General features: G+C 44.2%; 1 protein-coding gene across 8 annotated transcripts in view; it reads right to left on the reverse strand.

Annotated features, from left to right (window-relative positions):
* TRRAP (transformation/transcription domain associated protein) overlaps window positions 1-13,687 on the reverse strand; it is a 113,325-nt gene that overhangs the window by 82,673 nt on the left and 16,965 nt on the right. For 7 of the 8 annotated variants that reach the window (XM_032872676.1, XM_032872677.1, XM_032872672.1 and 4 more), the window contains exons 9-18: window positions 12,789-12,866; window positions 12,495-12,583; window positions 11,521-11,617; window positions 8,714-8,852; window positions 5,126-5,204; window positions 3,550-3,784; window positions 2,521-2,881; window positions 2,336-2,433; window positions 1,686-1,880; window positions 484-675 (exon numbers count right to left, since the gene is read on the reverse strand). In XM_032872676.1, the coding sequence (XP_032728567.1) occupies window positions 484-675; window positions 1,686-1,880; window positions 2,336-2,433; window positions 2,521-2,881; window positions 3,550-3,784; window positions 5,126-5,204; window positions 8,714-8,852; window positions 11,521-11,617; window positions 12,495-12,583; window positions 12,789-12,866 (1,563 nt within the window). The remainder of the gene's footprint in view (window positions 1-483; window positions 676-1,685; window positions 1,881-2,335; window positions 2,434-2,520; window positions 2,882-3,549; window positions 3,785-5,125; window positions 5,205-8,713; window positions 8,853-11,520; window positions 11,618-12,494; window positions 12,584-12,788; window positions 12,867-13,687) is intronic. The other variant, XM_032872675.1, reaches the window with a different exon arrangement.

Consider the following 13,687-nt stretch of genomic DNA (forward strand, 5'->3'; position numbering starts at 1 on the left):
CCCAAATTGAGATATTCATATATCGCCACAGAAAATAAGAACGTAGAGAAGAAACAGACTTAAAGTGGAGGATGCCTGATGTCATCAAAACGGTGACAAAACCAGCTGTTTGTCCTTGGACAGAAGTTAGCAAAGACATTTTTCCCCTCTTTCCTTTCCACCGCTCAATTTTTAGAATAGGAACGATGTGCTCCTAATTTGGGTAATCAATCCAAAGAAATTTATGTGGTGGCCAAAACTCCTGGCAACCCACTGCTGACCACAAGCATCCTGAAGGTCTCACTCTAAATCATGGATACACATCAAGCTCTGCTCAAAGACACATGAAATCTTTTTTATGTCTGGCCCTTACTGGTTTTAAGTATTTATTAATTCAAAGAGCACTTTACAAATATAAAAAGAGTAACTCCAATCTGTGCAAAAGTGAAAATGGGAATTAAAACAACACCACCAACAGTATACCAGGATCTAAGTGAGCTTTACCTTCAGCATTTGTTCGTTTTCAGCTGCAAAGAGGGAGACAGAGCCGAAGACCAACTTGAACAGCTTGAGGTACAGGTTGGAGAGCTCCACGTGGGAGCCCATTTCCGGCAGGCGGTCCAGGAGGTACTCCACCAGAATTGTAGCAAACAGAGCCGAGGTAGTAGGGTTTGCCAAGAAGGAATTGGCAACAATCTGCCCAAACAAGACATACATGTGACAAAAATAATCCCCTCTTCCAAGTAGCTTGAGCACAAAGTAATGAACTGTCCAAAAATACAAAATCAAACCTGTGATCAGACACTCCAAGAAATTATTTATTCACCCCAAGGGGAAAGAAACTAATAAATCTGTGAGAATTGAATGGATTAGATCACTTCAAATACTTAAGTCCCTTATTTTATCCTCACCAACAAATACCAAGAGATGACATCTAACATATATTTAATTTCTACCAATGAAAGAAACTGATCCAAAATAGCTTGTTATTTCAAAAAAGATTTTTTTTTTTTAATATTTTATTTATTTGAGAGGCGCCTGGGTGGCTCAGTCGTTAGGCGTCTGCCTTCAGCCCAGGTCATGATCCTAGGATCCTGGGATTGAGGAAGCCTGCTTCTCCCTCCCCCACTCCCCCTGCTTGTGTTCCCTCTCTTGCTGTGTCTCTGTCAAATAAAAATTTAAAAATTAAAAAAAAAAAAAAAAAAGATTTTATTCATTTGAGAGACAGAGACTGAGCATGAGAGGGGAGAATGGCAGAGGGGGAAGGAGAAGCAGGCTCCCCACTGACCAGGGAGCCCAACACAAGGCTCTATCCCAGGACCCTGGGATCACGACCTGAGCCAAAGGCAGAAAATCAACCTACAGAGCCACCTAGGCGCCCCCCAAAATAACTTTAATACTGTACCCCAATATCTCTCTAGTTGGTTAGCTGTACAAGTCTTGATTTCAGCTCAGGTCATGACCTCAGGGTCCTGAGATCGAGCCCCTGCACTGGGCTCTGCAAGTCCGCTTGAGATTGTCCCTTTCCCTCTGCACCATACCTACCCCCCCGCAACCCCCGTTCACACATGCGTACATGCACGGTCTCTCAAAAACTAAATTTTTTGTTCTAGGAGCACATCCTTAGGCATATTTAGAAAACCCTCAAAATAAACAGAATACCAAGTACTCAACACATAGATAACTTTAAAGTTAATGTTTTATACCTGAAGAGCATAATTTTTCGAGATTCTTTCCACCATATAAGGGACCGTTGTTTGAAAGATCTCTTTAAATGTTAGGGGATTCATCATTGTGAACACGCCGGCGAAGTGTTCCAACACCTCCTTCTCTTCCTTCATTCTGACGGTCTGGCAGTTAGCTACTCGAATGTATGTTTGTCCATTTCCTGCTATCTGGACCTAGCACAGGAAGAAAACCCATGGACATTAAAACCAGGCATCTCTGAATGTATTCCATGAATAGATTAGCTACATATTTAAAAGAGAACATTTCAATTAGATAATCAATGTCCCATCCCATCTTTTAATTCACTATTCTCAGCTTAATTTTGGAAAATATTTAAAATAATCAAAAAAGCTTTGTTAAGGGTTCCAAACAGAAACAAATTTAGTAAACTTCAATCTTGTTTCTATTGCCATCCATTTACACCAACCACTGGCCCACCGAGCCCACACACTACACAAGTCAGACTTCTTCCAGTTAACCCAGTGCTGTGCTACTGAAGAGAAGCAAACCCAGGTGTTCAAATACTGTCAGCCAGTCAAACTGTCGACAGATGAGACTCTGAAGACCCCTTCCATCACTGGCGACTCTCCTCCATACCTGGGAGTCTGGCTGGAGGGCACTGCCTTACCTGATAAATATCTAGAGCCTGCATTGCATATTTCACAAGTTTTATGTAAATTTGGGTCTCTTTGGGCTGTAACTGCTTGTTGGGAATGAACTGAGCTTCTGGAAGAGAGAGAGCACAATCAGTTACTGGGAATAAACTCACTCTGTGGAAAGCATCATGTCTAAATAATTCAAGAGCAGAATTACCACCAGGTGCTTTACATGATGTTATGCCCCAAGTGATTGTCTTGACGCCACAGACCAGGGTTTTTACCAAACTTCGACAATCTGTGACCTGGAATGTCTGCTTGTCCTCCTTATCCTTTTCTCCTTGCTTTTCAAAGGGAGGCACAGGGGCTGGCGTCACAGGGGTGGCAGGGGTGGGGGGTGGAGGCGGGGCAGGGGCAGGAACAGGTGCAGGGGAGGGGGCAGGGCCAGGGGCCGCGGGGGCAGTGGGCACCCCGGGCAGGGCTGCCTCCACGGCTCCGAGTTCTGACTGAGGCTTGCACTTCTTAAAAATGGCAGAGAGCTGGTACCGGGCGATGGTGTGGAATTTCAGAACAAAGACCTATCAGGAAGAGAAAGTGGCAAGAAAGACAAAAATCATTCCTCTTCAACAGGCCAACAACCCTTTCAGAAGACAGAAGAATCTGCTTCATATGAAGGGAAGAGAAGCACGCTCTTTTCCTCAACGGTAACCGCAGTGGCATCACTACGGCCACTGTCACCACGAAGAATCTGGCTCAGAAAAGCTGGGGAACTTGTTGGTAAGCCTGGACGTGGCCCAGACTACTCCAAAACCCACGCAGTCACCCACTGGCCTTGGCAATTACGCTCTCCTCCGCACCCACACCCCCAACTGGGTGCCTTGCCAGTGTTCGCAGCGAACCCAGCCCGTGGCTACGCAGTGTCCCAGAAATACCTCTTCTAAGTACTTGCCAAGAGGCGTGCTGAGAGCAACCATGTATTATTTTCTTATCTCTCATGACAAAAATCCTGGGAGCCAGACCCTGTGATCATCCCTGGTCACGTGAGTAGGCGGGCACAGAGAAGTTAAGCATCTTGCCCAAGGACACTTGGCTAGTTAATGGGGAGTGGGGATTTGAACCCGGGTGGTCTGACCCCAGGGATCCAGCTGGGCCATCTGCCAGCAGCATAAACTTGTCACCTGGAACAAGTTTAGCCATGGGTGGGACACAAGCGCAGGATGCCACTGCCCCTCGGGAGAACCAGTACCTCCAGCATCCGCATTAGGACATCTCTCCCGTTGCCGCTTTCCTGCTCGCTCTTGGAGCGGATACAATCCACTAGGTTCAATAGCAGCTTGCACGACATGGTCTGGATGCTGCTGGGCAGAGACTCGTCATCTATGTTCTTGGCAAAGAGCTGGACGGCGAGGGAGAGGTCGCTGAGGGGCAGATGCTGACGGACATGGTGCACGAGATCAGCCAACGTGCTGTAGGCGAGGGGCCTGTGGGCAGAGACTCTGCTAGTAGGCGGGTCACAGGCCCACGGGGCCACATGTGCAGCCGCATGGGGGCAGTACACCTGGGCACGGGCGTTCTATGGTTCCGGCTTCCCAGCTACATGACCACAAGGCTCAAGTCTGGTCTCAGTGCCTAAATCTTTACTTCCAAGTTCTTGCATGTCATACTCACAAGGGCACATACAGTACATGGGTAGGAATAACCGCCAGCTCGATCACACACTAAGCAGGTTTTGTTATTCAAAGATAAACAGTGTGTGTCAACTAACACCTTACATACTGTGACTATTTTATAGAGACAGAACAAGGAACATCTGGGCTACTGAGCACTTTCTCGGACTCAAGGTCTAGACACCTGCCATGTGCCAGCCATGAGCTAGACACCAGGATACCAGAGACCAAAGTGAACCGAGCCCCTGCCCTCAGGAATCTTCTTCATAAGGGGGGAAACACACCAGGATGAACTGCACGGTAAGTGCTGTAGGAGACGTGAGAATGCCCTGGGACAGAGACCAGAGGGGGAGCCACTCGCGGGGGGGGGGCAGGCAAAGCCCCTCTGAAAAGGTCACATTGATGCTGAAACTTTAAGGACAAAACGGCCACAGGGCAAAGAGCCAGGGAAATTCCCAGAAGGAGGAAACTGGAAAGACAAAGGCCCTGAGTGGCAAGTGCCAAGGTTCCACGGAAGCCAGCGTCTTTATACTTGTAACTATTTTATATGGAAAACGCAGTAAATAGTCTACATCATATTCAAAGTGTTCTGCATATTTTTCAAAAGATCTATCACACCTCCCATATTAAAACTAAAAAATTACTAACACTGCTTCATTTTACATGGTAAAATATTAACTTTCTCCTTTAGAAACAATAAATGTGATCACAGCTACATTTATTCTATAAAATGCATAAAAAACGAAGCTAGAAGGAAATACACCAAAATATTATCCATGTTACTTGAATTCCTTGTGCAGAACTGAAAGGTTTCCTTTCCTTCTTGCTTCTTGAGTTATTAAATATTCTTTTAAAATAAAGAAACACACTTGTTACATAAAAAACAAAAAAGCAAAACAAAAAACAAAAACAACAACAGAAAAACTAACACAAGTTGGATATAGTTTTACCTACAATTTAAATCAAGATACTTATTCTGACTTCTCCCTCTAAGCTAAGGCACAAAACCAACCTAAGGCATTTCAAATTTCCTGCAATTCTAAATCCAAAGGGAGAGTCAAGCCTCCATCTGTTAAAATACTCATAACACCAAGTGCCACAGCTCACTGCCCCCCCCTGCATTTTGTCAATAGATATGTATGTTTAATACCATACCTGAGAGTCTCTCGAGCAGTATATCCTGATCCAATGAGTATGGATTCATCGAACAGCTTGTCCATGCAAGGAATGAACTCTAGAACATAAATATCCATTGCACATGTCACCAGTTACACCAACAACACAGGAGCCTACAGGCAATTGGCAATCTAGATTTGGGAATGCGTGGGGAGGAAAAAAACACACATGCTGTATTTCAGTCCGAGACATTGGCTCTGCCAGGCCATACAAGCCATCTGCTGGCAAAGGTGCAGGTGGGATCACATTCAGTATCAAAGAATGAACAAGAAAAAGTGAGCTTCCTATTCCTTGGCAGAGAACCTGCTCCTAGTACTTCGCTGGAGGCCCGTCCCACCATCCTTAAAACCTGTCACCAGCAGGGCACCTGGCTGGCTCAGGTGGAAGAGCATGTGACTCTTGGTCTTGGGGTTTTGAGTTCGAGTCCCACGCTGGGTGCAGAGATCACATAAAAATTAAAAAACAAACAAAAACAAAAACAACAAAGTCTTATCTGAAAAGAACAAACAAACAACAACAACAAAACTGCCACCATCCACCCAGGCCTGTCTGAAGAAGAGGGGTAGCATCTTCTAAATGCCCCTTTATTCACTGCCCCGAAGTCCTCCTTCTTAAACATTTTATAGTTACTCTTTATGGAGCAGTAAGGGTATTTCTCTAAATAAATTACAAAAATCTTAAAAATTTTACAGGGTTCTTCTAGACATGGGGTCCAGGTCAGGAGTCCCCACTCCTCGGTGATGCGAACAAGGAACTCATGGGGGTTCTGTCTAATCCTGCAGACGGAATCATCACCAAACCTCCTGGCCACACCTCCCCACACCCGCCCCCCACCAAGCCTGTAGATCTCAGAGGAGAAGAAACAGCTGGTCTTCACTCAGGGACAAATCACAACTCTAAGGATGTGCAGACAGGACAGCAACCTGCATTTTTTAGGCCTCTCCTCCACACTCCCCCAGGGAACTCTGGCCACAAATATTCAAAGGATGTTCTGATTCTGTAACAAGCCTGACATCGTGGCCAGCTTCAATCAACTGAATACAGTACCTCCTCCACCAGCTAATAGCTATTAGGGGTCAAAAGAAGTGTGGGCACTGGAGAGAAGAAATGCACATCTCCAGGTAATTCCCAAAGCGAGGCAGCACAGGGACAAGTGCCAAATGCAAGAAGCAATCAGCGATCCCTCTGAAGTCAGAGAAGGGAACATGCTTGGGATGTCCCCAGTGGGTAGCCCAGAGCAAGGAGGCACAGAAGGAAAGATGACAAGGACTCACGCACCACCTGCTGGTGGGCTGGCTAAGGACCAGCCAAGCGTGCAAGGAGGAAGTGATAAGAAATTAAGCTGTGCGGCACTAGTTCCCAGATTCCCTCCGTGACCTAGAATCAGAATCCCAGAAAAATGGGTTATGCTGTTGAACTGCTAGATTTTCTCAAACCACTGTTCTTTAGTACTAGTGCGAATGGGTTACCATTTGGTATGGTTTTGGATGCCAAAAGAAAGTACAGCTAGTGGATATTAAAGTTTTAGCTCCATTAACACATTTCTTTTGGTATTTTATAATATCGTGATATATAATACTAATATTTAAGATGATTCTCTAAGTGTTTCTTTAAATAAAAACCTTTTTTGAGACCTGAGATGATGTCACCCACTTAGTCCAAGAACTACTATGGCCTTCAAAACAAAGTATCCTAGAATATCCTCATAAAAAGAAACAAAAAGTCAGAGGTGCTCAGGTGGCTCAGTTGTTAGGCGTCTGCGTGGGCTCAGGTCATGATCCCAGGATCCTGCAATCGATTGAGCCCTGCGTCAGGCTCCCTGCTCACTGGAGAGCCTGCTTCTCCCTCTCTGACTCCCCCTGCCTGTGTTTCTTCTCTGGCTGTCTCTTTTCCTCTGTCAAATAAATAAAATCTTATATTAAAAAAAAAAAAACAAAAAACAAACCAATCAGTAGAAAAGGCTTAAGAGGGGGAGAGGGACTCTAAAAGCTGAATTCAACAAGCCTGACGTGATCAAACCCTGAGAGCAGCATCGTGGAAACACAGTGATCTTTGTGGAACAGCCTGAAGACGGAAACAGAGCTGTGCGGCTTACGGGGCCAGGCCGTGGGTGATGGAACACGATTATCTGATAAGCACAGGAAAGGTTTTTTTAATCTGTCCACATTTCACAAGTAGAAACCTCCTGCTACACAGCTCCCCAGCAGAGAACCTCATGACTCGAACAGCAGGAATGCCTACAGTTAATCTGAGAACCGCAGTGATTTGATTTTAAACTGTTCCCCTAAAAATTCTCCCATGTTGATACTGTTCAGAGACGAACATGTAGAAAAGCCACACACAGCCAAGGGAGCCAGGGCTGGAGCAACTCCAGCGGCCCTCAGCCCTGGAGGCACGTGGGGTGTCCGCGTGCCGGGAACACTGGATTTCTTGCCCTGGGGGATGTGCACCCGCATTTGTTCTGTAATTTTTGGCAAAATCATACGTTTCTTTTGTGCACTCTGCTGTGTTACTTTTTTTTAAAAGGGGTTTTAAAAATGTCTATGTTCGGGACGCCTGGGTGGCTCAGTTGGTTAAGCAGCTGCCTTCAGCTCAGGTCATGATCCCAGCGTCCTGGGATCGAGTCCCACATAGGGCTCCTTGCTTGGCAGGGAGCCTGCTTCTCCCTCTGCTTCTGCCTGCCATTCTGTCTGCCTGTGCTCGCTCTCTCTCTGACAAATAAATAAATAAAATCTTTAAAAAAAAAAAAAGTCTATGTTCCACTTATTATATCCATATACAATATCACTATAATCTGTATTTTAACAGCATAGAAATATCTGAGCTTTATGAGTTAGCATTTGAACTATTCCTTTTCTTTCACGTTAAAGAACTATGTAAGAAAGCCCAATCTTTGTTTTACATACACTCCAATTTACAAGCCACGCAAATAAAACATTGAATATTGAATCCTTACTGGAGGGGAAAAGGATTACCACCTCAAAACAATTAAGATGTAACTCTGACATAACGATTTGGAGATAGCAAATACAAAAATAGTTTTGAATTATATATATATCGATAACTGACTTTAAAAAAGTATAATTGCCAGATTAGCAAAAAGCAAATAATAATCTTGTGCATAAAAAGAGGACCCATCCACCATTTTCACACTATGGAGAAAGAAAACACTCTTTTCTTCTCACCTTTTAAAGACTGTTAGCTGTGAGTTAATAAGGAAACAGCCCCTTGCAGTTTCAAAAGATATGCAGCCAAAAGGCAGGGAAGTACCACGAGATGCTAACGACATGCACTATGATAAGGAAATCATCACATGAATTATGAGATGGTTGGGAAGATACAGGGAGAACCCTGGACGCAGCAGGCAAAGGAGAGAGGCAGACTAAGAGTGCAGAGGCAATGAGGCCAAGAAAGAAGGGGAAAGAGCAAACCCAAGACAGCAGCACAGAAAGCACACATGGAGCCTGAAACACCCCAGCAAACTCAAGACTCCGCCCAACAATGGGATGTCTGCAGACCCACAGGCAGACAGGCCCATGCAAGCATTGCAAGATACGGTGGACATACGGTTTCTTAGCTCCGTGGTGAGGATATGCTTTGCAGCGATCAGAAGCTCCTTTCTGAGGTGTGCAGTCTCTGCAGGGCAATTTGAAAGTAACTGTAACATTCCTTTCACCATCTGCTGGGAGTACTTGGTCACCAACTCCTGTACAAACGAGAGGAAAACAACAGTTACACTGATATAGATGGGGGGGGTGGATACGACAAACCCCAATTTTATAAACTTCAAAAAATTTCAGTAAGACTTAAGTGTGGTTCGAAGGACCCTCATAGAGTAATCATCCTAGTACCATCCAGAAAGTTTTCATAGCGCGTGTGCTCGCTGCCACGGTGGAAGGATGTACAGCAATGTTAAGTAGTAGTTCCTTTTACACAATGGGATTATGGAATTCTTTGGACTTTTCTGCATTTTCCCAGCTTTTAACAATAAACATGAATCACTTCATTATTGGTGGGAAGGAGGGAGAATACTGAAAATTTTCATAGAACATAATCTACTCAGTCCTCCCATTAATGTAGTTGCGAATGACACCAGAAACACCTTTCCTCAACTCAAAACAAGCTCTCACAAGTTTCCTTTTGAGGAGTGTAAAGGCGGCAATTCGCCATGATAGCACAAGCTAACTAAAATGTACAGCGTACCTAATTCAGATTTTTAAAGCCAAACATTCCAAACTCTTATTACCATTATCTAGACAAATGCCCTTAAAAAGGGACAAAAGGGCACCTGGGTGGCTCAGTGGGTTAAAGCCCCTGCCTTCGGCTCAGGTCATGATCTCGGGGTCCTGGGATCAAGTCCCGCATTGGGCTCTCTGCTCAGCAGGGAGCCTGCTTCCTCCTCTCTCTCTTTCTGCCTGCATCTCTGCCTACTTGTGATCTCTGTCAAATAAATAAATAAAATCTTTTTAAAAAAAAAAGGGACAAAAAAAGAGTTACGAATTTTTTTAAAGATTTATTTATTTATTTATTTATTTGACAGAGAGAGAGAGAGAGAGAGAGAGAGAGATCACAAGTAGGCAGAGAGGCAGGCAGAGAGAGAGGGGGAAGCAGGCTCCCTGCAGAGCAGGTAACCCAATGTGGGGCTCAATCCCAGGACCCCGAGACCATGACCTTAGCCGAAGGCAGAGGCTTAACCCACTGAGCCACCCAGACGCCCCTAGAGTTACAAATGTTTTATTTTTTTAAAAGATTTTATTTATTTATTTGACAGAGATGACAAGGAGGCAGAGAGGCAGGCAGAGAGAGAGGGAGAAGCAGACTCCCCGCCGAGCAGAGAGCCCGATGCGGGGCTCGATCCCAGGACCCTGGGACCAAGACCTGAGCCGAAGACAGAGGCTCAACCCACTGAACCACCCAGGTGCCCACAAATGTCTTAAAAGATAGTTTCTACCCTAAACAATTTGGTAATGTGTTTTTATTTTCCTGAAGATAAAGTTTCTTCCTTAAAAAAATAACTGTAATATAATTCCATTGTTATACATAACTACACCAGAACCTTACACAAATGAGAAATAAGGTGTCACTTCTTTCTTCCAAGTTTTTCTCTGGACTGAAATCTGGACAGAATACAACTACGAGTGGGGAAACACAGAAACAGAATCACCCTTCAGATTCCTCAAAAGAGCATCCCAAACTCCTCTATCCCTGGCTTATGAACGAGGCCATTTTTTAAAACTCTAATCTCTCCTTAAAACTTGCTTTAACACATGACTTCCAACAACAGAAGTCGGCCCACATGAAAGCCTGTGTGCCAGGGTTTACTTATAACGGACCTATTAACAGAGGCCAGAAATGCAATGGCGTATCTACTGACAGAGAGGACAGCAGTGGTTGCCAGGGGCTGGGGACAGTAGGAAGAGGAATGTCACCAGTGATCAGGACGGGGATTCTTTTTAGGGTGAAGACATAGTTCTAAAGCTGGACGGTGGTAACAGTTATACAAAGCTATGAATAAACTAAGAGTACAGCTGATATGTGAATTATATCCTGATAAAGCTCCTTAAAAGAAAAATTAGAAACAAACCAAAATGTTCAGCACCTGGTGAATGGATAAACACAGCACAGAGCACCCATATGGGGTATTACTGCACACAGTTGTGTCCCCCGCCCCCCAAATTCACGTTGACGCTCTCACTCCCACTGTGACTGTACCTGGAAACGAGAGTCTTCAGGAATTTAAGGTTAAATGAGGTCTTACGTATAGGGCCTTAATCCAATGGGACTGTGGCCTTAGAAGAGAAGCCACCATCTCACCCTCTCATTCCCCCTCCCCATGCGAGGACACAGTCAGAAGGCGGCCACCTGCAGCGCAGCAGAGTCCCTGCCAGAAACCAAACCCTGCTAGAACCACGATCTTGGCCTTCCCAACTTCCAGAACGGTGAGAAAATAAATTTTTGTTGTTTGAGGCATCCAGTCTATGGTATTGTGTGAGGGAGCCTAAGCAGACGAAGACAGCTAACCACCAATAAACATAAAGCATGAAGACTGACTCTCAGCGTTACTGCTAAGTGAAAGAATTCACACTCCCAAGGTTATATGCACTATCAGCTCTGGGATTCATTTGTCTGACATTCTGGAAAAGGCAAAAACTAAGTGCCAAAAAACAAGTCTGTGTTTGCCAGGGACTAGGGAGAAAATGGGACTGTAAAACGTATAAAAGGAATTTTGAAATGCACTCAATTTCGGTGTGTTGGTGGTTACTAACTGTATGCATCGGCCAATTCGTAGAACTGAACACCTATAAAAGGTGAATTTTATTGGATGTGCATTATATCTCTGTAAACTTGACTTAAAATTTTGTCAATGAACTTACCTGATAAATCCTGATGATATAAGCTAAAAATGACAATGTTTTAATCTGAGCAGCAATAAAATCAGCATACAACTCCTTGTTGTAAAGCTTATGTTGCCTGGATGAGAAGTGAAAAGAATTTACAATGTTAGCTCTTAGCTCTTTAGGTGATGTCAGTATTAATCAAAGCCTACAGTAATTACTAAGCCCTAAAAGTGTGATTTCTACATAGACCGGAACACAGCACCAACCGTAAATACTCTACATTCGTGTGCAGGTCCCAATAACACAAAGGATACAAAGGCAGGAAGCAAGCAGGTCTCCAAGCCACTGCAGAGCAGCCGTGACGGGCGTCCCACAGAGCCCACGCCAGACTGACCCACGCAGCCAGGAGATGCTACCAGGGGACTGCCTATTCCGTGAAAGACCCGGTCAGGGCCACGCAGAGTGTTACGGCTGATTCACCCTCAGATCTTGTCCTCCAATGACTCAGAGCCAGAGGGGCTGGTCAGTGGAGTGAGTGAGAAAGGTCTTAAGAGAATGCTCTAAGTTGGAGGAAAAAGCTTCAGTGGGGCTTCAAAGACGGATATGCACGGTTCACATGGTCAGTGACGAAGGGTGACGGGTGACGGGGAAAAGGGGTAGAGAACCTTGTAGCACTCGTGCTGAAAGGCACAGCAGGAATGGGGCTTGAAGACGGGAAGTCTCACGTATCCTGCAGCTGGGAGTGAGCACAGTAACCCCTAACGATAGTTCTAAACTCACAAGCCCCCCAAACCTGAGGTACTAGCTCATCTTTTCGAAATAAGGAACTGATAATAACTACTCACATCGTTATGGAAATACAAGTTCAAGAAGTCCGAACTGCTTATCCTTTTACCAAGATTTTATCACTCAAAATATTTACGTCTTACAGAAGATGACAGCAAGGGTATTTTTACTTGGAATTCTAGAACTGTGGTGGTCGGCCATGTCTCTGTCCGAAGAAATCTCACCTGGCTTGTGCAGATACCTGAATTGCAATGGTATTCATGATCAAGGGCACAAACTCAGCAACAACATTGTGGATGTTCAGTTTGTAGAGCTAAAAGCAAACATACCAGATTTTCATGCTCTTACACTCTGCTATGGCAAAAGAAGGTGGCCCAGCAAAAAACCTCCACGATTCATTACATTAGTTAGCACATGTACACCCCACACATCTTCCATTTAGCACAGAAAATTGGATGTGAACTTTGTCGTAATACAAGAAGCCCCAAACCCAAGACACTAGTGAGCAACACGCATACCTGATACATCAAAACAACAATAATGGGCAATTCTGCCAACACTTTCAGAGAAAGAGATCCTCTTGGAATGATGGAATGCTGGAAGAGAGAAGCAAGCAGGGCCACAGTTACCACCATGGCATGTAACACAGCCCACCACTAAGCATCGCCCCCGTGAAATAAAGAGAAAGTATTGCCACAGCTTTGTACGTATCTGTGGTCAAAGAACCCAAACATTTTAAAAATAAAGCACAAAGATCATTTAATAATACAAGGGTTTTTATATTTTCCAACGCCATCACCCACAGTTAAGATATCAAGAAAATTTGTCAAAACTTAGACATTCAAATCACTTGAGGAGATTTTAAATTAGTATCTATTAACCAACTCAAAAGAACAGCAAAAAGTACAAATTTGCCCAGTTTTACTTAAAACCATTTATAAAGAAAGAATGTTTATGATAAATATAAGAAAAAGTTGAATGGTCTAAATATATAAGAACTCCCAGGGCAGGTAAGGAAAATGTGAGACTCAAATACCAAAGGACAACGGACAGGAGCAGATAAGCCAGAAAAGAAACACAAAGACTAAAACTGAAGACAAGTTTCTGAGTAGGGAGGAGAAAAGGAATGAAGGCTTCATTCAAAATGTAGATTCCTGTTTATTCCAGCCCAAACTGAAACGTTCTGCAAAATGACTACAGTAAAACAAATACGGATGAAATTCTTAATTCAACCCTGGAAACAGTTGCTCCAGACAGACTATCTGTGTGTCAGATAGTTCAAATCTGACCTATTACCTGCAGACAATACCAGCATTCTCTTCAAAAGTCTACAAGAAAGGTTTTTCAGATAATGAGAGGGAAAACTAAGGCCAGAACAAAAATTATGTGCTTTGCTGCAGTTAGAAAGCCGGAGTGG

Source organism: Lontra canadensis, unplaced genomic scaffold (genome assembly GCF_010015895.1).
Source record: "Lontra canadensis isolate GAN:19392208 unplaced genomic scaffold, GSC_riverotter_1.0 scaffold45, whole genome shotgun sequence".
In the NCBI taxonomy this organism is placed as follows: domain Eukaryota; kingdom Metazoa; phylum Chordata; class Mammalia; order Carnivora; family Mustelidae; genus Lontra; species Lontra canadensis.